The sequence below is a fragment of the Podarcis cretensis genome, assembly GCF_951804945.1.
Source record: "Podarcis cretensis genome assembly, chromosome: 9".
Classification (NCBI taxonomy): domain Eukaryota; kingdom Metazoa; phylum Chordata; class Lepidosauria; order Squamata; family Lacertidae; genus Podarcis; species Podarcis cretensis.
The window spans coordinates 58921912-58943832 of record NC_137178.1 but is presented as its reverse complement, the minus strand read 5'-3'; the positions used below and the strand labels follow the sequence as shown (position 1 = coordinate 58943832).

Sequence of the window (21921 nt, the reverse complement as noted above, 5' to 3'; positions counted from 1 at the left end):
GTTGCCTATAGACCCGGCATTGCACAGCACCAGTGACAGAGGTGAGTGATCCTTGCTCACCCTACCCTCGTCCCTCGGGATGAGGCGCAGATTGGAAGGGGTACGAGCATATAATATATCTTATATATTAAAAGATAATATGTTAGACCAGAGATGAGCTGCATATGGTAGATTTCTGGAAGTGGCTCTTACTGAAGTCCTCAAATGTTCAAAGATTCTTGTTATTATAATTTCACTGGTGGTACCTGCAACAAAATGTTGCAGATTGCAGCCTTATCCTCCATGAATTTGTCCAATCCTCTTTTAAACGCACCTAACCCCAAAGAGAACTAAAATTTAAGAAATCTGGACACAACCCTTGAGTTACAAAGAAAAAATGCTTCTTTAATTGTTCTTAGTGGGTACTTCAAATGTTCTTAACTCGATAATGAGTATCTTAAGTTCCAAAGTACTAAGAATACACAACATTTTATCTTCATGATGTTCATGGAAAGGAGGAACGAGGGTGCCTTCATGGTTGGCTCTTTTAACCTGACATAAACCTTCCTCAAGAGAACGTATCGGATGCATGTTAGCTTGTAATTGGCCATGCAAAGCTGCAAAATAAAAAGTTTCTGCATGCATTAATGGCAGCAGCTGGGATAAATGTGATTGCATGACCAGACCACAGGATTTGACAGCAGCTGTTTAATATCTGGCTTGGAGTTTAGAAAAAAATCCAAAGTCAATAAAGTGGGCAGAGTCCGTTGCATGCAATCTGTTTCCAATTAATGACATACCATAGTTGTGATCTAAATAGCATTCCCCCTGATGATTATGTTATGTTTTTCACTGTTCCTTTCAAAGGGCTTTAAAAGGCAAAGGAAAACAATACCCGACCACTCCAAACCTGTGTACTTCTTAAGTCCTTTTTGCTAGTTCTGTAATGTTCCAGTTTAGCAGTTTAAAATCCAGTTACCGGTGAAACATTTTTACACAGTGGTAAACTGAAATGAGCAAGCTTCAAGAGCATAGGACCTTGCAGCTGTGCTGCTTTCTGGTAATGTTTAGAGAACTGCCCTTGTGACTTTTCCCCAGAGGGAGCAACTCTGGCATTCTAAACATGAGAAACTCGCCATTGCCCTTAAATGACTTGTTGGAAAATCAGTGGGAGGCAAGGAGGCTGCTTATTATCTCTGATCTTATGTATTGACATTAATTGTTTGGAACCACCCGCCTTCGAAGCGCTTGGAGTCTTCTAAGAGATGGTAAATCTGCAGAACAATAGCCAGGGCCAGCCCGGAAATTTTGGTGCCTGAAGCAAAGGAAAAAATGGACTCAAACCAACTTGACGGGTAGCTGAATCTTCCTTCGACACTGGTGATGGGACAACATCTTCCATTGCATTTGAAGGCAACAGGCTACTTTAGGGGCTACGTGGGGCATGATATCTGGTGCACAAACCTCACTTATGCTACCCAACCCTCAGATTCTGCTGCTTGTGGGGGACTGCTGTTTATACCCAAGGAATTTGTGTGGAGGGCCCTTTGGGGTGTCTATTCCGTATCACATTCTTTTTCGCCTCAATATGGAGCCACTGGAGCTATCGCCTAGGGATCTGGAGCACTATATCACATATACACTGATAACACTCATCTTGGTCTCCATTCTGTCTGAATCGGGAGAGGCTGGGCAGGTGTCCAGAGGCAGTGAGGGGGGCTGGATGGGGGTGGCGGCAAATAGACTGAATCCTGACAAGACAGAGGTGTTGCAGCTAGGTGGTTCTCATGTCTGGGAATTGGGGAGACTACCTGTTCTGGGTGAAGTTGCACTCCCCCCCGATGGTATAATAATAATAATAATAATAATAATAATAATAATAATAATTATTTGTACCCCACCCATCTGCCTGGGTTTCCCCAGCCACTCTGGGCGGCTTCCAACAAAGATGAAAAATACACTAAAATGTCACATATTAAAAACTTCCCTGAACAGGGCTGCCTTCAGATGACTTCTGAATGTCAGGTAGTTGTTTATCGCTTTGACATCTGATGGGAGGGCGTTCCACAGGGCAGGCGCCACTACCGAGAAGGCCCTCTGCCTGGTTCCCTGTAACTTGGCCTCTCGCAGTGAGGGAACCGCCAGAAGGCCCTCGGAGCTGGACCTCAGTGTCCGGCCAGAACGATGGGGGAGGAGACGCTCCTTCAGATATACTGGACCGAGGCCGTTTAGGGCTTTAAAGGTCAGCACCAACACTTTGAATTGTGCTCGGAAAAGTACTGGGAGCCAATGTCTTTCAAGTCTTTCAAGACTGGTGTTATATGGTCTCGGCGGCCGCTCCCAGTCACCAGTCTAGCTGCCGCATTCTGGATTAGTTGTAGTTTCCGGGTCACCTTCAAAGGTAGCCCCACGTAGAGCGCATTGCAGTAGTCCAAGCGGGAGATAACCAGAGCATGCACCACTCTGGTGAGACAGTCTGCAGGCAGTTAGGGTCTCAGCCTACGTACCAGATGGAGCTGGTAAACAGCTGCCCTGGATACAGATTTGACCTGTGCCTCCATGGACAGCTGTGAGTCCAAAATGACTCTCAGGTTGCGCACCTGGTCCTTCAGGGGCACAGTTACCCAATTCAGGACCAGGGAATCCTCCACACCTGCCCGCCTCCTGTCCCCCAAAAACAGTACTTCTGTCTTGTCAGGATTCAACCTCAATCTGTTATCCGCCATCCATCCTCCAACCGCCTCCAGACACTCACATAGGACTTCCACCGCCTTCACTGGTTCTGATTTAAAAGAGAGGTAGAGCTGGGTATCATCCGCATACTGATGAACACCCAGCCCAAACCTCCTGATGATCTCTCCCAGTGGCTGCATGTAAATGTTGAAAAGCATGGGGGAGAGGACAGAACCCTGAGGCACCCCACAAGTGAGATCCCAGGAGTCTGAACACTCATCCCCCACACCACTTTCTGAATACGGCCCAGGAGGAAGGAGCGGAACCACTGTATGACAGTGCCCCCAGCTCCCAGCCCCTCAAGACGGTCCAGAAGGATGTTATGGTCGATGGTATCAAACGCCGCTGAGAGAGCCAGCAGAACTAGGAAACAGCTCTCACCTTTGTCCCTAGCCCGCCGGAGATCATCAACCAGTGCAACCAAGGCAGTTTCAGTCCCATGATGAGGCTTGAATCCCGACTGGAAGGGATCCAAATGGTCCGCTTCTTCCAGGCGTGCCTGGAGTTGTTCAGCAACCACTCGCTCAATCACCTTGCCCAAGAATGGAAGATTTGAGACTGGGCGATAATTGGCCATCATGGCCGCATCTAAAGATGGTTTTTTAAGAAGCGGTTTAATAACCGCCTCTTTCAGTGGGTCTGGGAAGGCTCCCTCACGGAGGGAAGCATTCACCACCCCACGAAGCCCATCGCCCAGTCCTTCCCGGCTAGCTTTTATATGCCAGGATGGGCAAGGATCCAGGAGACAGGTGGTTGGCTTCACTCGTCCAAGCAGCCTGTCCACATCCTCGGAGGTAACAGATTGGAATTGATCCCACACAACTTGACTAGACAGGACTCTAGCACTCTCCCGCCCTGGCCCTGCTCCCACGGTGGAGTCTACTTCTTCCCGAATCTGAGCGATTTTATCTGCAAAAAACTTTGCAAAATCATTGCAGGAGATCATGTGGCCTGTACTGGGCCCCGATGTCACAGGTGGTTCCGCTAAATTGTGAACCACCTGAAAAAGTCTCCTGCTGCTGTTTTCTGCAGATGCAATAGAGGCGGCGAATAAAGTCTTCTTCGCCATCGCTATCGCCACTTGGTAGGCTCGACGTTGAGCTCTAACCTGTGTCCAGTCAGATTCGGAATGAGTTATCCGCCACCGGCGCTCTAGCCGTCTCAACGATTGTTTCATTGCCCTCAGATCCGTGGAAAACCACGGGGCTGTCCGGGCTCCATGCAATCGGAGAGGGCGCTTCGGAGCCAAACAGTCAATAGCCCTGGTTAACTCTACATTCCAGCGGGCCACCAGGGAATCGGCTGAAAGGCCATCAACATGGGATAAAGCATCCCCTACCACTCTCTGGAAACCATTTGGATCCATTAAGTGGTGGGGGCGGACCATCCGAATCGGTCCCACCTCCCTGCAGAGGGGATGGGTCGCAGAGAAGTCCAGTTGCACCAGGAAGTGATCTGACCATGGCACTTCTTTCGTTTCATTTTTACTTAGTGTCAGATCACCAACATCCATAGAGGTAAACACCAGGTCCAAGGCATGTCCGCGGCTATGGGTTGGGCCAGACTTATTCAGGGACAGCCCCATGGAGGCCATGCTTTCCACGAAGTCCCGAGCGGCCCCTTGTAAGGTCGTGTCGGCATGGATGTTAAAATCCCCCAGGACAACCAAGCTAGGTGTCTCCAGGAGAACATCCGCCACAACCTGAAGCAGCTCGGGCAGGGAATCCTTGGTGCAGCGGGGAGGTCAGTACACCAAAAGGAATCCTGTACTGCCCCTATTGCCCAACTTCCAGAACATGCACTCGGAAAACTGGGTCTTCCCAATAGGACGCCTGGTGCAAACTAATGACTTCCTAAAAATCACTGCAACCCGCCCTCCCCACCCACATAACCTGGGTTGCTGTGCATAAGAGAAACCTAGTGGACAAGCGGCGGCAAGGACAGGCCCATCTGCTTCATCCGACCAAGTCTCTGTTACACATGCCAGGTCAAGTCCTCCATCCATGATCAAGTCATGGATGGCAGTGGTCTTATGAATCATTGACCTGGCATTGCACAGCAGCACCTTCAGGTCATGTGGGTATCCCTTGCTGATTCTAGTATCCATCCGGTCAGGACCAGACCCGGAGGCAGGGATAGTCCTCAGACAGCGACTAAACCTGCCTCCTCTGTAATGACATGGTCTGGTCTTAGCGTAACTCCTCCTCCTACCCGTGATCACTGAGATCGGTTTTCCCAGTGCATCCCCCCCTGTGGAAAATGTCCCAGCCATTTTGTTGGCTGGGACCTACTCCCCGGCAGCCCTGACCCCTCCCCTTAAGAACAAAATAACACCTTAAAAAACAACAACCAATAAAACAATACAAACAAAAAACAGTAAAAATTAACGTAAAATCAAACAAATTCCCAGGCCCAATAAACATCCATCCCACCCCCACCCACCCCACATACAAAAAATTCAAAAGAAAAATTTTAAAACATTTTAAAAGCACTCTGCACCCCTCCAGCAATAGCAGCAACTGTCCTAGTGAGGCCTGTCAGGCCCTGCCCTGGGCCAGGTGGTAAGTGGCAGGAAGGAGCAGGGCCCCCAGACACTCACACAGGAGAGTCCTCCTGGGCAGCAGAGCGCAGCAGTTTCTGTGAGGCTTCAGGCCCCGCCCTGGGCCAGGTAGGTGGTAAGCGGCAAGAGCAGGGCCCCCAGACACTCACACAGGAGAGTCCTCCTGGGCAGCAGAGCGCAGCAGTTTCTGTGAGGCTTCAGGCCCCACCCTGGGCCAGGTAGGTGGTAAGCGGCAAGAGCAGGGCCCCCAGACACTCACACAGGAGAGTCCTCCTGGGCAGCAGAGCGCATAACTTGGTACATAACTTGGGGGTGCTCCTTAATTCCAAAACTGAGGCGCAGGTGCCTTCAGTGGATGCCTAAAACATAAATCCCTTTCCTTAAAAGGGGGAGGCAGCAAAGAATCCTGTAGCACCCTAAAAGGCTAATGTTTAATAAGGCATGTCATAAGCTGTAAGCTTAGGCCAATCACATTCATATGCCTTTAAAGTGCTGCTGGATTATGAGTTGTTTTTTATTCAGCAAACTTAACACAGGTACCTTACTGGAACTTCTTGCTTATAAATGGATGACTGTTCTGCTTTAGCGCACGCCCATGATATTATGAGACACATACACAAAATAGCCATCTCAAGTATGCCTAAAATACGCTTTGTTTTTGAAATATGAATTTGAATCTAGACAAGAGCAGCCTAGTAGGTGTTCAGACTCGGCCAGCAGCCTGCTTCTCGAAAGGACTGCCCTAGTGGTGTATTTATGAGGGCTGCACTCATTCACAAATGTATTGCACTAATTCACAGTGATTCCTGTACACTGATATAGACCAGGGGTGGGGAACCTCTGGTCTGTGGGCCAGGGGGTCCAATTTAGCCTGTGATACCTTTTCCCCATCACCATGACCATCTGTCAATCAGCTGGCATCTCTGGGCAGTAGCGGAATCCAGTTCTGCTGGGTACTGCTTTGCCAGCGAGTTACCCCACAGGCCAACTTTGATAGGTTGCTGGGATTGCCTGACAACTTCAAAACTTCAGAAGATGGCTGGCTGGGTGGCTTTGCATACCTATCAGAAAGTTGGCCTGTGTGGAGAAAAGGCTCTGCTGTACTGGGCCAAAAGGGTTATCCACCCTTGATATAGACCCTAGTATCTAGTGCTGCAAAATATGGAGAGCGCAAAATATGGTCTGAAGTTCAACATCAAAAAAACGAAGATCATGGCCACAGGTCCCATCATCTCCTGGCAAATAGAAGGGGAAGAAATGGAGGCAGAGAGATTTTACTTTCTTGGGCTCCATGATCACTGCAGATGGTGACAGCAGTCACGAAATTAAAAGACGCCTGCTCCTTGGGAGAAAGGCGATGGCAACCTAGAGAGCATCTTAAAAAGCAGAGACATCACCTTACCAACAAAGGTCCGTATAGTTAAAGCCATGGTTTTCCCAGTAGTGATGTATGGAAGTGAGAGCTGGACCTTAAAGAAAGCTGATCGCCGAAGAATTGATGCTTTTGAATTATGGTGCTGGAGGAGACTCTTGAGAGTCCCATGGACTGCAAGAAGATCAAACGAATCCATTCTTAAGGAAATCAGCCCTGAGTGCTCACTGGAAGGACAGATCCTGAAGCTGAGGCTCCAATACTTTGGCCACCTCATGAGAAGAGAAGACTCACTGGAAAAGACCCTGATGTTGGGAAACATTGAGGGCACAAGAAGAAGGGGACGACAGAGGATGAGATGGTTGGACAGTGTTCTTGAAGCTACAAACATGAGTCTGACCAAACTGCGGGAGGCAGTGGAAGACAGGAGTGCCTGGCGTGCTCTGGTCCATGGAGTCACGAAGAGTTGGACACAACTAAACGACTAAACAACAACAACATCTAGTGCTGCAAAACTGGTCAGTCGGTAGAGCATGTGGCTATTAATTTCAGGGTTGTGGTTTCAGTCCTCACAAAGATTCCAGCACTGCAGGGTGTTGGATTGGATGATCCTTATGGTCCCTTTCCAACTCCTCAATTCTAGGATTCCTTGCTTGGGTGTGTTGCAGTTGCAAAGCCAGAAGAGGGAGCATGTGTGTTGCAGCACAGATTTCTAAATTCTCCTGAGCAAAGCTTAAGAGAAAAGGCTATGTAAGTAACTGCATATTGGCCAAAGCCTATCCCATCAAATAGATCTAATATTTGACATGGGGGAGCTCTCCTTCATGCTTGATTACTATACCAGAACTCTGGCCAGTGAACAGTATGAAGAATACACATTTTGTATTGTTACGCATTATTTGTGTGCAGCTTTCAATGCTCAAGGAAGCCATAATGAACACTGCACAAAACAGTATTGATGGTCATTTCCCCCTTTTAAATGCATGCAAACAGAGACCAAGCCTTTCCTAACATCTGTCTGCATATACGGTACTTTAAAGTGAAAAGCCATTGCTTTACTTTGTGCCTCTCTGCTCCCTTTCATAAATGCCATTAGCAAATAACACCCCCCCCCCCACAAAAAATAACAAGAACCCCTAATTTGGAATTGTAGTCAGTTATGTGTTCTGCAGACACTAAATGCAGAAGGTTTCATGTTCAGTTCCTGCCATATCCATGTACTGTAGGCTTGGGAGACCTGCTGCCAGTTTAATGTAAACTAGGAATGGGAAACCTTCTCCAGACCAATTGTCACCTTACCTTCTATCTGATCTTAAAGAGACCACATGTCGGTGGTGGGTGGAGACTGAGGCAAAAGTGGGTGGAGCAACAAATGTGCATTTCACCTCTATGTGCTCTTGCACATCCTTTTCAGTCTTCTAAACAAGAGGTATTATCAGAGTTCAATGGCACGTGCCAGCCAAGCAAAAACATTCAAGCAGAGTGCAAAGATGCAAAACAGAGCCGGGGGAGATGTGGTTAGTGAGGGTGCATGGCCCAGGAAGAGACTCAAGGGTCAAACAGAAAAACTAGGAGGGCTACATTCAGTGCCAAGGCCTGAGGTACCCCATCTCTGGTGCAGACAATAATAATCTAGATGGACCAATAACTTGACTCCCCATACAGCAGCTTCCTATGGATCCTGAATCTATCCAGCTATGTAAGATGCTAATTTCCTCCACATATCCACCCTGCCTGTATAAAATGGGGATAATGCATTTGTCTTTATCCTAAGGTATGCAATACGCCCTTTTAAAATGTGAGGGTTTTTTGGGGGGGTTATTGGGTGGTTGTTTTTATTTTGATTATATATTTTGTGGTTTTATATTTTGATTTTGTTCTGTGAACCGCCCTGAGACCTCTGGGTATAGCGTGGTATATAAATCTAATAAATAATAATAAAGTAATATGGGAGGCAGCTGAATCAGTATATTAGTCTCTTAAGCCTTTAGTTAAGTGTTTCCCAAACCCGGGTCTCCAGCTGTTTTTGGACTACAATTCCCATAATCCCTGACCACTGTTCCTGCTAGCTAGGGATGATGGGAGTTGTAGTGCAAAAACAGCTGGAGACCCAAGTTTGGGGGAAACCGCTTTTGTTGGTCAAGAGGTAGAGGATTTTAAACAGCGAGATCCCTTTTAATCTGTTGGTCTGAGACAAATCAGGAGCACAACTGCCTGTTTTGATTGGAACACCCAGTTCCATCTGAAGTTACACTGAATCAGTTAACTACACAACAAACCAGCTAAAATGTAGATAATTAATCAGGTAAAAATCCTTTAGTCAGTTGGCAGCACTGGTGGATAATATAGCAGCTTCGAATCTAGGAATGGTGCAACACCTGAGCCTGCAAGGAGGGGCTCCACTCTTTACACTGAAGTAGCATCACAGCCAACAGGCAGGCAAGTTCCCTTCTCTTCCAGAGAGAATTGTTGGAGCATTATCGAAGCTGCTTTGGACTGGCACAGAGCCCGTCCCTCTGGAAGAGTTTCCTGACAAGCTGCCTAATCCCGCCGCATGTTTTCCAGGCTGTTCTCCACTGCCATATATTGGATTGCACTCAAGGGTAGGAATTAAATGAAAAACAAACATCTGAGATGCAACACAAATATTTAAAAGGGAAGGCATGCAATCAAGATCGCTCCAGCATCAACATGCCTCGAGCAACAAACGCTTATTTAAAGCAACCTAGGAATGAATACTGAAGGCAAGAGGGATCTAGTCTATAAATAATATTCTGTTTTGAATTTTTCCTCCACGTAGAAGTTTCAGAATCATTGCTGCCCCTTCCTCCTCCTCCTCCTCCTCCTCCTCCTCCTGCCTTCCAGTCTAGCTCATTTCCTGCTATTAGGCAACAAAACTGAATTACATCTTTTGTAGTGAAAAAATGAGGGGAGGGGACTCCAATGAAGTCTGGTCCTGTGCAGAAGTCTTCTGTTTCACCGCAAGCAACACTATGTAATTATGACCCAGATTGTGTATGTATTTTCTGACTGTAATAACAAATTCCTACTTTTAAGTCAAGCCAAAATGTAATTAAATTGGAGAGGGGGGTGGGATCTCGTATGTTTTAACCAAGAAAATTCTGCTGCAGAATTGCACTGATCTAATACGTAGTGTTGTCCCATCAAAGAAAAGAGAACACTAAACAGAACGATGTTTTGATAGATTGGCAGATAGATAGATAGATAGATAGATGGATAGATAGATAGATAAATAGATAGTCTTTTTTTTTGAACCAAATGGATAATTTCAAACCAGGGAAAAGGGCAAAAACAGCAGCGCAGAATGAGCATGGATATTAAAGACAATGTGTGTGTCACTTGTTGCTATCTTCATATGGATAAGGCAAGTTTTTCTGCAATGTTTATGTAAATTCGCCAGTTATTAATACTGGCTGGATCAATGGATGCATGTAGCTGCTACAAAGTACCAGCTTTGATTGAATTCCCTTCTGTGGGCACTCATGTATCTTAGACACACAGAGTTTTCTTTGTCTGAACTCCATATTCCTTGCTCAAACAGGGTTACCTTTCTGAGCACAAAAAGAGTCTGTTCCACAGCTTTCCTGATGAACTGCTACCACCAAATACACGTCAAATGATTAATCACAACTTTAGCTATGAAACCTTGCACTACTAATTAAAGAGCATATTGCATTCCTTATTTTCAAATAGGCTCATGGACCTGAACGGGATAGGCGGTGATAGGTGGGAAACCTGGGTGCAATGGGTTTTGTGCATCTGGCGGTTAACCAGAAGGTTGGTGGTTAAAGTCCACCCAGAGACAGCTTTGAGCAGGATTCATGCATTGCAGCAGGTTGGGCTAGATGACCGTCGGTGTCCCTTCCAACTCTACAATTCAGTGATTCCATACTGCCACTATTTTCACGTGGGCATCAATAACCCAACAGAAAATTCAGGTGGTTGAATTAAAGTTGATTTGGAGCTCTTGGGCAGCAAATGTGCTTCCCCTTTGAAATCAGACTTTTTACGATAATGAAAGCAATTGAAAATGCACTGGCAAGGGTGCGATAAGAGTTGTTCAACAGAACATTGTCTAACCTCTCTGGATGCAAATAGGAATGCATGCTCAATAAACAGGTTTGTCTGGAAGTGACCCAACTAATGCTTCTCCATCCTCCTTCTTCCATTAATTAACTGCTCCGGCAGACTTTAGAGAGTTGTTTCCAAGAGCAGCTGAAACTCCAGGCCCAGGTGAGACTTCTGGAACAAAGTGTGAAGCAGCAACAAGCCCAGATTGTGCAGCTCTTAATCGAGAAGGACATGCAGTACAGAGATAAAGGAAGTGAAAACAGTGTTATTGATCTGGGAGAAGAAAGAGAATATAAAGGTTTGGGCTAAATCTCCCTCCCTCCCTCTCTCTGCTTTTCAAATAGACTCCACCCAGTCATTGTGCCAAACCATGGCATGCAGCTACCATAGCCTGAACTTCTAAAAGTTAAACCGGCAAATCCCATTTTTTGAGCGGCTTGCTTCTGCTCAGTAGCATATTCAATAAATGCAGCAGCCTTTAACAACAGAGGGTGGCTCCAGACTGTCAGTATTTAAAGGGAGAAAATCAAGCACATACCAGAATTTTAGTTTGGGGCGATGTGGATTAAAGAAAACTGTCACCCTAGCTAAGGAAATCCACTTTTAAAAAAAGAATCCGATTTTAAGCATTTAGGAAAGTTGACGGGGAAATGTGTGGAAAACTGTGGAGTGAACAAATGACTTGATGGCATGAGTTTCCCAGGAGTAAATGTCATTTAATTTATTTTAATGTACACAAGACACATGCATATCCAGCTAGTCAAGAAGAGATCTGGAGTGATCTCTGAGACCTATTGAGAAGAGTGGCATGCACTTTGTGCAGTCCTTCAGACAGAGGGTTGGAAAGCAAGACCTGTGTGGCCTGTCAGTGATGCCACATTGCCCTACTGTCAGGGCTGCTTCAGCTGCAGGTCAGCACAGAGACTTGGAGATGAGCAGTAAAGTGGATTCTTTATTCCAGGAAACAGAATGCAAACAGAGGAACCTGTGGGCAAGACTGGCTCCCAGCAAAGCAGTTGCCAGAACTGACAATATGCCACTCCCCGCTAAGCCTCCTCCCCATCTGGCTGTTTTCCTTGCAATCTTAAACTTGGTCTGTGCTTTTTGTTCCTCTACATGCAAAGTCTGGCATGACAAGGCAGGAGGGGAGCTGAACATAGTGGGACTGGCAGGCTCCTGCGAATCTGTTGCAGCCTCAGCTCCCACCTCCTTCCCAGCTGCCTGTCCTGCATCTGCAGTGCTTTCTGCCTCTGGTTCCTCTCTCTCGCTGAAGCCTGTTCTGCCCAACCATTCTGCCCCCCCCCCCATCCTCTGACCTGTCTTCAGTGAATTCCCCTGGGTCTGAGCCTTCCTCTTCTGAGGCTTCCCTAGGGGATTCTCTGGTTGCCCTCACCCGCACCATTCCTCCTCATCCAGCCAGCATCTGGCAAGTCTTGTACCAAAAACAAAGAGAGGCACAGTGGCCAGCCCTACCCATACTACAAAGGCCATAGTATTGGCGATATGGATGGGGCTTGTATACACCAGGGGTCAGCAAACATTTTCCACAGGGGGCTGGTCCACTGTCCCTCAGACCTTGTGGGGGGCTGGACTATATTTTTTGGGGGGAAATCCCCTCCGTGACTCTCCCCTCCCTTCTCCACAGCACTGGATGAGCCCTGTTGGCAGTTTACCTGTGCCTTGCGAGCAGCAGGGGCTGGCGGTGGTGGAGGGACGATGAGCAGCACAAAAGGGCTGGCTCCAGAGAGGGGCTGTTTAAATGGCGCTCAGCTAACCATGGCTCCTGTGCCTTGCGAGCAGCAGGGGTTGGCGGTGACGGGGACGACAACGATGAGCGGTGTGAAAGGGCTGGCTCAGGAGAGGGGCTGCTTAAAATGGTGCTCAGCCAACCGTGGCTCAACAAAGCCCAGCTCCCTTCCTCCTCTAGGCGGGGCGGGGAGAAGCCAGGAGGAGGGAGGGAGGAGGCACCGCAACAGTGTGTGTGAGGGAGAGGGGGCGGGAATGGTGCAGCCTGAACGATCAGAATCCCCACGCCAATCCACGTGGGGATTCCCGGACTGTCCGTGGGCTGGATCCAGAAGGCAATTGGGCCGGATCCGGCCCCCTGGCCTTAGTTTGCTGACCTATGGTATATATCATACCTTTAAAGCACATCTGCCCCAAGAATCCTGGCAGCTGCAGTTTACCCCTCGCAGAGCTATAATTCCCAGCAAATGGCAGTGAGAAAGATGCTTTGGTGGGGTGTTTTAAAGGTATATTGTATATGCAGCCACCGCTATTCCCACACGGAGAAATAAACAGTTAATTTTTACAATTGCAAGATGCAAAAATGGAGGCTAGAAGGTAAGCTGGGTTTACAGATATGCATGGTCGATCCCACTTGGGAGGCTGCAAATAAAGAGGGAAAGGTTTTTTGGTTTTGTACAAATAATATGCTTTCAATAAACCTTAGTCTTCAATAAAGACCAAGTCAGCAGTAACAGTGAAAAGGATTTGTGGGATAAACATATATAATTAGGAATTTGTTAACTTCAATTTCCAACTGTTTCCCTTGTATTTATTTAACCAACAAATGACTTGAAATCTTCCGGGGGTTTAGCCTGAAACAGTTCAACCGAGATCATGGAACAAGACCATTTGAAACAGCAAATGTTAGCTTAGCTTTCTAGGCATATCATGTATCTCTGAGTGACGCAATCCTGCACCTACTTACTTGGGAGAAAGCCCTGTTGAACTCAATGGGACTAACATTTGAGTAGATGTATAAAATGTCAGAATCCAATACAGACCCCCTTCCAAGTGTCTCTCTGCATCTATTATAGCGGTAATGAGAACAAGACCAAATTTCATTATTTGGAATGACTGTTGTTTTGGGGCAATGCAGATTGTGCGGAGATCTATAACGCTGGACACAAACAGAGTGGATATTACAAGATGAAACCTCTTGAGAGCCCCAGTGGATTCTCGGCCTACTGTGACATGTCAGAAGGAGGAGGATGGACGGTCTTTCAGAGACGGTCAGACGGGAGTCAAAATTTTGATAGGTAAGTGGTGGGCTTAAAATCAGAACTAAGTCATAGGCACATGGGAGGAGGTTAATGCTAAACCTTCTATCCCTGTACTAACTCCTGAAAGTGAAAGATGCAATGTAATATTCAGTGCTTATCGTTGATGATCCTGGAGAACCTATGTCCATCTGCTCCACATACACACTCATGACTCTTGTGAGAGAGCCAGTGTGGTGTAGTGGTTAGGAGCGGTGGACTCCTAATCTGGTGAACCGGGTTCGCTTCCCCGCTCCTCCACATGCAGCTGCTGGGTGACCTTGGGCTGTCACACTTCTCTGAAGTCTCTCAGCCCCACTCACCTCACAGAGTGCTTGTTGTGGGGGAAGAAGGGAAAGGAAAATGTTAGCCGCTTTGAGACTCCTTTGGGTAGTGATAAAGCGGGATATCAAATCCAAACTCCTCTTCTTCTTCATTTTCATGTCTGACTTCAGTTCGCTTTCTTCTATCTAAACCTTTCCTAATCCATATATAAAAACTGGGCTGGTGTCACAGGAGCTTTCCAGTCAGTATCTGACAGTTCAAAGTTGGAGTTAACACTTTATTAGCAAAAACACAATATCCACAGACTTGGTGGAGTGTCAGGCCCAATGAGCACAGCAGCGCATTCCCAGTAGATCTGGCCCCTTGTGTCAGTTGCAGAGACTAAAAGTTCACGCCTCCCCACAGTCATTTAAGTTGCCTCCTCTCCAGGGAGACTTTACCAGTGTGCAGCCAACCTCTTCTCTGCCCTTTTCATGCCTCTTCTGGTTCTGGAAGACAAGGGGGTAGGGGACCTTGTCGCAGCAGGAAGGGGAGACACCCTTGACTCTTCACCAGCCTGACTCATCTCTGCCTCTTGCCCTCCCTGCTTTCACTCTCTTACTTCAGCTTCTGCCTCTGATTCTGGACTTCTCTCTGCCACAGGCTCTCCCAGCTCACTAAGCCCTGCTACCGCTTCAGCTTCCAGCACCTCCTCTTCTCCCTATGAGCATCCATCGTTGTCCCACCACCACTCCCCAGGCTCTGAGCCTTCTTCCCTTTGTGGTTTCCCAGCTAGTTCCAAACACCATTCCTCTGTGTCCAACTAGTCCCATGAGAAGTTGGCTAAGATAAGCATTCAGTTTACCACCACCACCACCGAAAATTGTATTTATTTAACAGCTGAGACAGGGTCCTTTTTTCTAATTCTTCTCATGCACCTCCAAGAGTTCTGTGTGTGGAGTTAAGACTGCTTTAGTTCCCTGGGGACTGTGACAAGGTTAGTGAAAGCCTGTGCAGGACTTTCTTTCAGACACTGAATGGTAGGAGACTCCTGATACCCAGCGCAGAGTAAGTACGACCTCACTCAGACTCTCTAAGTATCCCTATTTTTCAGGGACGTCCCTGATTTAGAGAAGCTGTCCTGGTTTCTGATTTGATCCCAGAATGTCCCACTTTTCCTTAGGATGTCCCTATTTGATTGGAGAAATGTTGGAGGGTATGGAGGGTATGGAGTTATTCGACCCCCGAGCCATCTGAAGTCAATTCTGTATAGAGAAGTTTTTTTAATGTTTAATTTTCTATATGTGTTGGGAACTGGCAGGAGGCATTCCTAGCAGGCAAATCTCCATGCATGGCATCTTCACAAAACAGTAGCAGCAATTTTTTCACCCAATCAAATAGAAACTAATATTCCTATTTGTGAGGGAGTGAAGCTATTGGAAACAGCAGAGGTTGCTGTGAAATATATCCAAAAGCATGTCCCTTAAATATACTGATATAATACTGGGGATTTGCTTTCATTAGGAGACTGTGCAACTCAAAGTGGTGTTTCATTAAAGAGCATCTGAAAATCCTATTGGTTATAAAAAATAAATATATATATTTTTTATAAGAACCAGTTGGTAATCCTTTTTGAGTGACCCAAATCAGAAGTTTACATTTTGTTTTCAGAGACTGGGCTGAGTATGAACAAGGTTTTGGCGATTTTGCTTCACCAAATGGTGAATACTGGCTTGGAAATAAAAATCTCCACTATCTGACCTCTCAGGGTAAGAAGGCCTGCTTAGTAAATGTTCATTAAGGTAAAGAAAACCAATGATGACAGGAACATTGCTGATTGTGTAACGCTAGAAACAAAGGCTGGAATCAACCATTTAATTTCCCCAACGTGGTTATAGCTTGATTTGCTTCCTCTCTCCCCCCCCCCCCCGTGGGCTTAATTAGGCCTGCCAGGCCTCCCCACTTGAATCCCAGTATGGTTTGGCCTAAACCACACCCATCGTGTGGGGCAGGGAGGGATGGGGAAGAATTTGATTCCACTTGCATTTATGGACAAATTATCAAATTCACACTTTCCGGGGTGGGGTGGGGGTGGGGGTGGGGGAACAAAAACAAAAGCATCTTTCAAAATTTGCAGTTATCCAAATCTTGAGATGCAGTTCTCCAATGAAACAAAATGGTGTTTGTTAAGAGAAATTTGCACTAAAATGCTGGTGAATTTTCTGGAGGATTTAAATAAATAATTTGCAAATTGCTGCACAAATGTGGACAACTGATTTTAAGATTGGAGAGATGAGAAACTGAGAGAACCAAAACTGACGGATCCTTCCATCCCTAGGGACAAGTAAACCTAGGTTATAATTAGGGTTAAAATTAAGCAGGAAGAATCAGAAACAGATTTTTGTGTGTGCTCCTGATAGTTCCTTCTCAGCTGCTGGTCGAATTCAACACTTCTTGAATCTGACACTTTATAAGGCTCCAAGTGAATTGAATGGAAGCTCTCTCGGCTCCAATGGATAATTTATCCTCAACACTATTGTTGTTGTTTTTCAGGGAATTATACCTTGAAAATTGATCTGTCTGATTTTATGGATGAACAGCGTTTTGCACAGTATGAAAATTTCAGAGTTGGAGACGAACAGGTAATAAAATGAACTTTGTTAACTGACACCTTGGCACTTCTAATAGAAATTAGGATTATAAATACCTATTGGGGAGGCAAATGTTGCATCTAAGAAATATGAAACACTTTCTAATCTATCTTAACTTTTTCTCCTTCACCTTAAACACCTGCTTGCCTTTTATATTACCCCCACTGCATGTTAAGTGAAATTGTATGAGACATTTCTGCTTGTAATAATTCTGATTGGGTTACGTGTGTGTTTTTCTGATGAAGTTCTTTGGATGCCAAGGTTGGACTTTACTGCTTCAGATTATTTTTTCTTCCCTCTATCAACCAGAGCTCTTACAAGATGAACTGTGGGCAATACTCCGGAACAGCAGGAGATTCCCTCACTGGAGGGTTTCACCCTGAAGTTAAATGGTGGGCAAACCACCAAGGAATGAAATTCAGTACAAAAGACAGAGATAATGACAACTACGAAGAGAACTGCGCTGAAGAAGATAAAGCTGGCTGGTGGTTTAACAGGTTAGGTAACTCCCTCTCCGCCCCTCACTTTGCTTGCACTTGGAAGTATTTTATTATCATTTCTATTCTACATGCATTTATTCTAGGGATGGGGAATAAATTTGGTTCACTTCGCACACAATGTCAACCTGCCTGATTTGCACTGCCCAAACAATGTGCAAGCCAAAAAAGCAGCTACTCTTCACAATCCATACTTCTCCAAGTTTTACTATGTGGCTTCCTAACCAAACAATGTCTCCAAAATTGTAATGTATTTATTTGGCGGGGGGGAGTGTGTTAAAATGCATGTAACACAAATAAGTGTTATATTAGGGGGAAATACCATGACCGTTCTGTGCTACCTTGCATGAAATACAGTGGTACCTCGGTTACATACGCTTTAGATTATAGACTCCGCTAACCCAGAAATAGTACCTCAGGTTAAGAACTTTGCTTCAGGATGAAAACAGAAATCGTGCAGCGGTAGCGCAGCAGCAGCAGGAGGCCCCATTAGCTAAAGTGGTGCTTCAGGTTAAGAACAATTTCAGGTTAAGAACGGACCTCCAGAACGAATTAAGTACTTAACCCGAGGTACCACTGTATACCCTTTGCTACTCAGGCTGCATAACAAAGAATCTATATCACTGCTTCGTATTTCCCCAACCTGCCTTCTCCTAATTCCGGGGAAAGGCCATGTGTCAGAATGCAGGTGATGCTAGAAAGCAGACATGTCCGAGGTGTTGACCGCGATCGACCAGTCAATCCTGGGATGAATTCTGGTCGATTGCCATGCCCCCTCTGATGGAGATGTGCCTGAGCAGCCACAACCTCGTCCTGAACTCCTCTCAGAGGAGAGGCTGTTTTGACGCATCTGTGCCTTCTTGCACCCACCCCTGCCACGGCGGGGGGAAGTAGCTGGTGTCGGGAGCAGCAGCCAGCGCCTGCCCACCCATCCCTGCTGCCCACCCTGCACCCATTCCTGCCCCCTCGGGAAAACCAGCCAGCGCCCGCTCACCCTGCACCCATCCCTGGGTGGTAGATCACTGCCAGTTTTTATACTGGATCATAGATCACAGCCTACTTCAAGTATAAAGGTAAAGGTAAAGGGATCCCTGACCATTAGGTCCAGTCGCGGACGACTCTGGGGTTGCAGCGCTCATCTCGCTTTATTGGCTGAGGGAGCTGGTATACAGCTTCCGGGTCATGTGGCCAGCACTAAGCTGCTTCTGGCGATCCAGAGCAGCGCATGGAAACGCCGTTTACCTTCCTGCCGGGGCGGTACCTATTTATTTACTTGCACTTTGATGTGCTTTCGAACTGCTAGGTTGGCAGGAGCAGGGACCGAACAATGGGAGCTCACCCTGTTGCGGGGATTCGAACCGCCAACCTTCTGATCGGCAAGCCCTAGGCTCAGTGGTTTAACCCACAGTGCCACCCGCGTCCCCACTTCAAGTATACATACCTGCTATAAAGCAAGAAGGGGTGATTTCAAGTGAGGCTGTTGACTGAGGCCAATTATAGGAAGCACGTGATTTACGTTACACCAGCTATGCTGGCTCTGGTTTGAGTCTGGACACAATTCTGAGTCCTGGTCCCAAGCTCAAAATGGCCAGCTCCCCCCCCCACAGGATGGGCATTGCCATTCAAATGGTGTGTGTGTGCACCACAACATGTGATCAATTATGTGGGGCGGGGCTTACCTGTGCCCCCCCCCCAATATTTTATTCAAGTTGGCACCCTTGCTGGTTGCCATAAAAAAATGAATAATGTGCACTTACCCAGTTTTTAGAAGGCGTTATTGTGAAACATATTGCAATATTGCTTACTGCAATATTGCTTTACGTTAACTTGTTTCAACACTTGATTTTATCAGTAACGCAATGTATATTTTACATAAATCGTTTAGCGGTCCTGATGATGAAGCTGTGTGTCTGTGTGTGTGTATGTGTGTGTGTGTGATATTAGCAATCTTGTCCATTTTTATGGAAAGCTGGGTGCAGCTATAAGGAAAAATAATAATTAATAGACAAAAGCTTCCCCTGCTTGTATCCACTGCCGCCACCTGCACCCTTAAAAAAAAAAATACACTATGGGGGAAATTCAGTGTTGCACTAAGACAATTAATTGTTCCATCAGTGCAATCATTTCTGTTTGCTAGATGGAACGATCACCCCTCTACTGCCCTAGTGCCCTGTTTTTGGGGTTCTCCCAACCCTCCCAAGTGGATTTGGGGAGGGCGCAGGGTTAGTACAGGAGGAGGAGAAGGGGGAAAGTCCTGTTTCATTAGTAGGGCTCAAGCTGATTTCTGCTTGTGCAACAACTCCGTTAAATCTGGCCCATTGCTTTTTGGGGGAAAAGCTGCTATGAAAAAGTCGTTGAGGGTGCAAAACAAATGGGGGGACTCAGCCCTCCTTTCCCGCATTCCCTTGCGGCCCTTTAAGTTGCCCAATGCCCGATTTCATATTAAATGTGCCACAATCCGATTCTGACACACACAGACAGGTCTGCCACTGTCACGTCTCATCTGGCCCCTTGCCAGATCAGATGTGGCATTTGTTTGGAAATGTAGGGCAGGTTAGCACTGGGAATGAGTTAATAAATGTTAACGGGGTTATTTTTTAATCCCTTTGTCCAGGGAGACTCCGCACGTTTTTAGCAACATCACAGAGACCTGCACAAAATCAGTCAGGCGAGGAAGACTCCTGGATTAGCAGTGGCATACATAAGAAAACTTTAATGGCAGCTGCTGAAAGAAAAGTCATTAGATTTAAAAATTGTAAGCCAATATAGTTATGCAACAACTACAGGATAAACGTGCTTGTTCTTTTGGAAATGAGTTGCCTTTTACCATTTTAGAGCAATCTAAATTCGCTTGGCAAGGGTTGTCCATCAAAATCAGCTACAATGTTTGTCTATGTCACCCTTTATTTGCTCTGCGTTTTTGTGGGGAAATTGCCCAGACCTGTCCCTTACCTAATAACTCACAGGCCATGTCACCAGTGACTGCAAGTGTCATCCAAGCAGTCCTAAGTGGGGCTGATCCAAATCTAAATCTTTTTACTCTCATCAATGCTAAAATAATAAAAGGGAGGAAATGAACCTGTGTGTAAATCCTGTTTGCAGCGAACTCAAATCTTCCACTGACTTCAGAAGGAAATTTGTCTGCATTTTACTGAGCTCTTTGGAGAGTCACGTTTGTTTCTGGTGAATCACTGCTGAATATACCCAACTGAGTCACATCTTTTCTATTCATATTTGCTTGGGTGATTTCTGTTCCTGACCTCTGACAAACATGTAAATTGCGGCAAATTCTGCTCCAGTTTCCAACATTCCTTGTGATGTTGTTGTTGTTGGGAAAGATTGAGGGCACAAGGAGAAGGGGACGACAGAGGACGAGATGGTTGGACAGTGTTGTCGAAGCTACCAGCATGAGTTTGACTAAACTGCGGGAGGCAGTGGAAGACAGAAGTGCCTGGCGTGCTCTGGTCCATGGGGTCACGAAGAGTCGGACACCACTAAATGACTAAACAACAACAACAAACATTTAAACAACACACAGGATAAAATATAAAGAGCGCCTGCTCATCTCTTGGCAAAGCACTGGCACGGCTACAGCAAGGGCACCTGCTCTGCCCATCTCAAAGGCAAGGAGAAGCTTTGCAGCCTTGTCACTCCATCTCAGCAGAGAGGCTCATAGGATCAGGTTCATCTGCAAAACGCTCTAAGGAATCAGTCCGATTCAGAGTCAATGTGATGGTGTCAACTGCTGGGGCAGAAGAATAACGGTGAGCACATAGGGGAGAGGGGAAATAGCTGTCCTGCTTGAGCACGACAGGCACCCAGTAAAAATTTCTGCAGTGTTCGATTTGTCAGCGACTGAGCCTAATGTATGCTGTTACTTGGTGGCCTGTAAATCCAAGAGATTTTCTACTGCAGCTGAAGGGAGTTGGTGCCTCTTTAAGAACTGATGGTATTGGTGTGCGGTGGTGACTTTGTTGTGCAGTGCTGATGCACTCCGAAAAGGACAGTGCCCATCTCCATTCCAACGCCGCCCGCCCGCTGTTTTTTAAAGCCGTGTTCTTTTGTGCTGAACAATGGAGCATTCAACAGAGCAGGATGCCTGCAAGAACAGAAGTGGCAACCAGCAGGGAGAGGACAGCACTGACATAATAGCACTGACAGGACACCCTGGTCACGTACGAACAACAAAAGGTGACGCAGCTCTCTGGGCTGGTTTGCAGAAGGTGGCCCACCTGGGCGGGGAAAATACTCATTTACTTGAGTATTTACTGGTGGTTTGGAGAACAGAAATATCTTAAGTTGGAGGTGGAGGGTTGAGTGGAGGTTTTTTTCTTTTTGTACCTTTAGCAATACAGTGGTACCTTGGGTTAAGTACTTAAATCGTTCCAGAAGTCTGTTCCCATTCTGAAACTGTTCTTAACCTGAAGCACCACTTTAGCTAATGGGGCCTTCTGATGCTGCCGCGCCGCCGGAGCCCGATTTCTGTTCTCATCCTGAAGCAAAGTTTTTAACCTGAAGCACTATTTCTGGGTTAGCGGAGTCTGTAACCTGAAGCGTATGTAACCTGAAGCATATGTAACCCGAGGTACCACTGTGTAATTTGAGTCAGTGCAAATATTAACCATCTCCTGATTCTTAGGAGAGTTGTTTGGAAAATTCACCAGATGTAGCCAGTTCTTCACCTGTTCATAGTGGCAACAAGCAGCTTCGCCCTCCTCTGTTTGAAGGT

General features: G+C 46.4%; 1 protein-coding gene and 1 long non-coding RNA gene across 5 annotated transcripts in view; both read left to right on the top strand.

Moving 5' to 3' along the window:
* Nucleotides 1-21921, top strand: part of LOC307223693 — an 82209-nt gene that overhangs the window by 50834 nt on the left and 9454 nt on the right. The gene's annotated exons all lie outside the window — the stretch shown is intronic.
* Nucleotides 1-21921, top strand: part of FGL1 (fibrinogen like 1) — a 30967-nt gene that overhangs the window by 3551 nt on the left and 5495 nt on the right. The window contains exons 1-7 of one of the 4 annotated variants that reach the window (XM_079989833.1): nt 8751-9659; nt 10854-11034; nt 13621-13780; nt 15716-15813; nt 16598-16686; nt 17005-17192; nt 19807-20270. In XM_079989833.1, coding sequence (XP_079845959.1) covers nt 9588-9659; nt 10854-11034; nt 13621-13780; nt 15716-15813; nt 16598-16686; nt 17005-17192; nt 19807-19882 — 864 coding nt within the window. In that variant the 5' untranslated portion in view covers nt 8751-9587 and the 3' untranslated portion in view covers nt 19883-20270. Of the gene's footprint in view, nt 1-8750; nt 9660-10853; nt 11035-13620; nt 13781-15715; nt 15814-16597; nt 16687-17004; nt 17193-19806; nt 20271-21921 lie in introns of those variants that run through there. The other 3 variants (XM_079989831.1, XM_079989832.1, XM_079989834.1) reach the window with 3 other exon arrangements.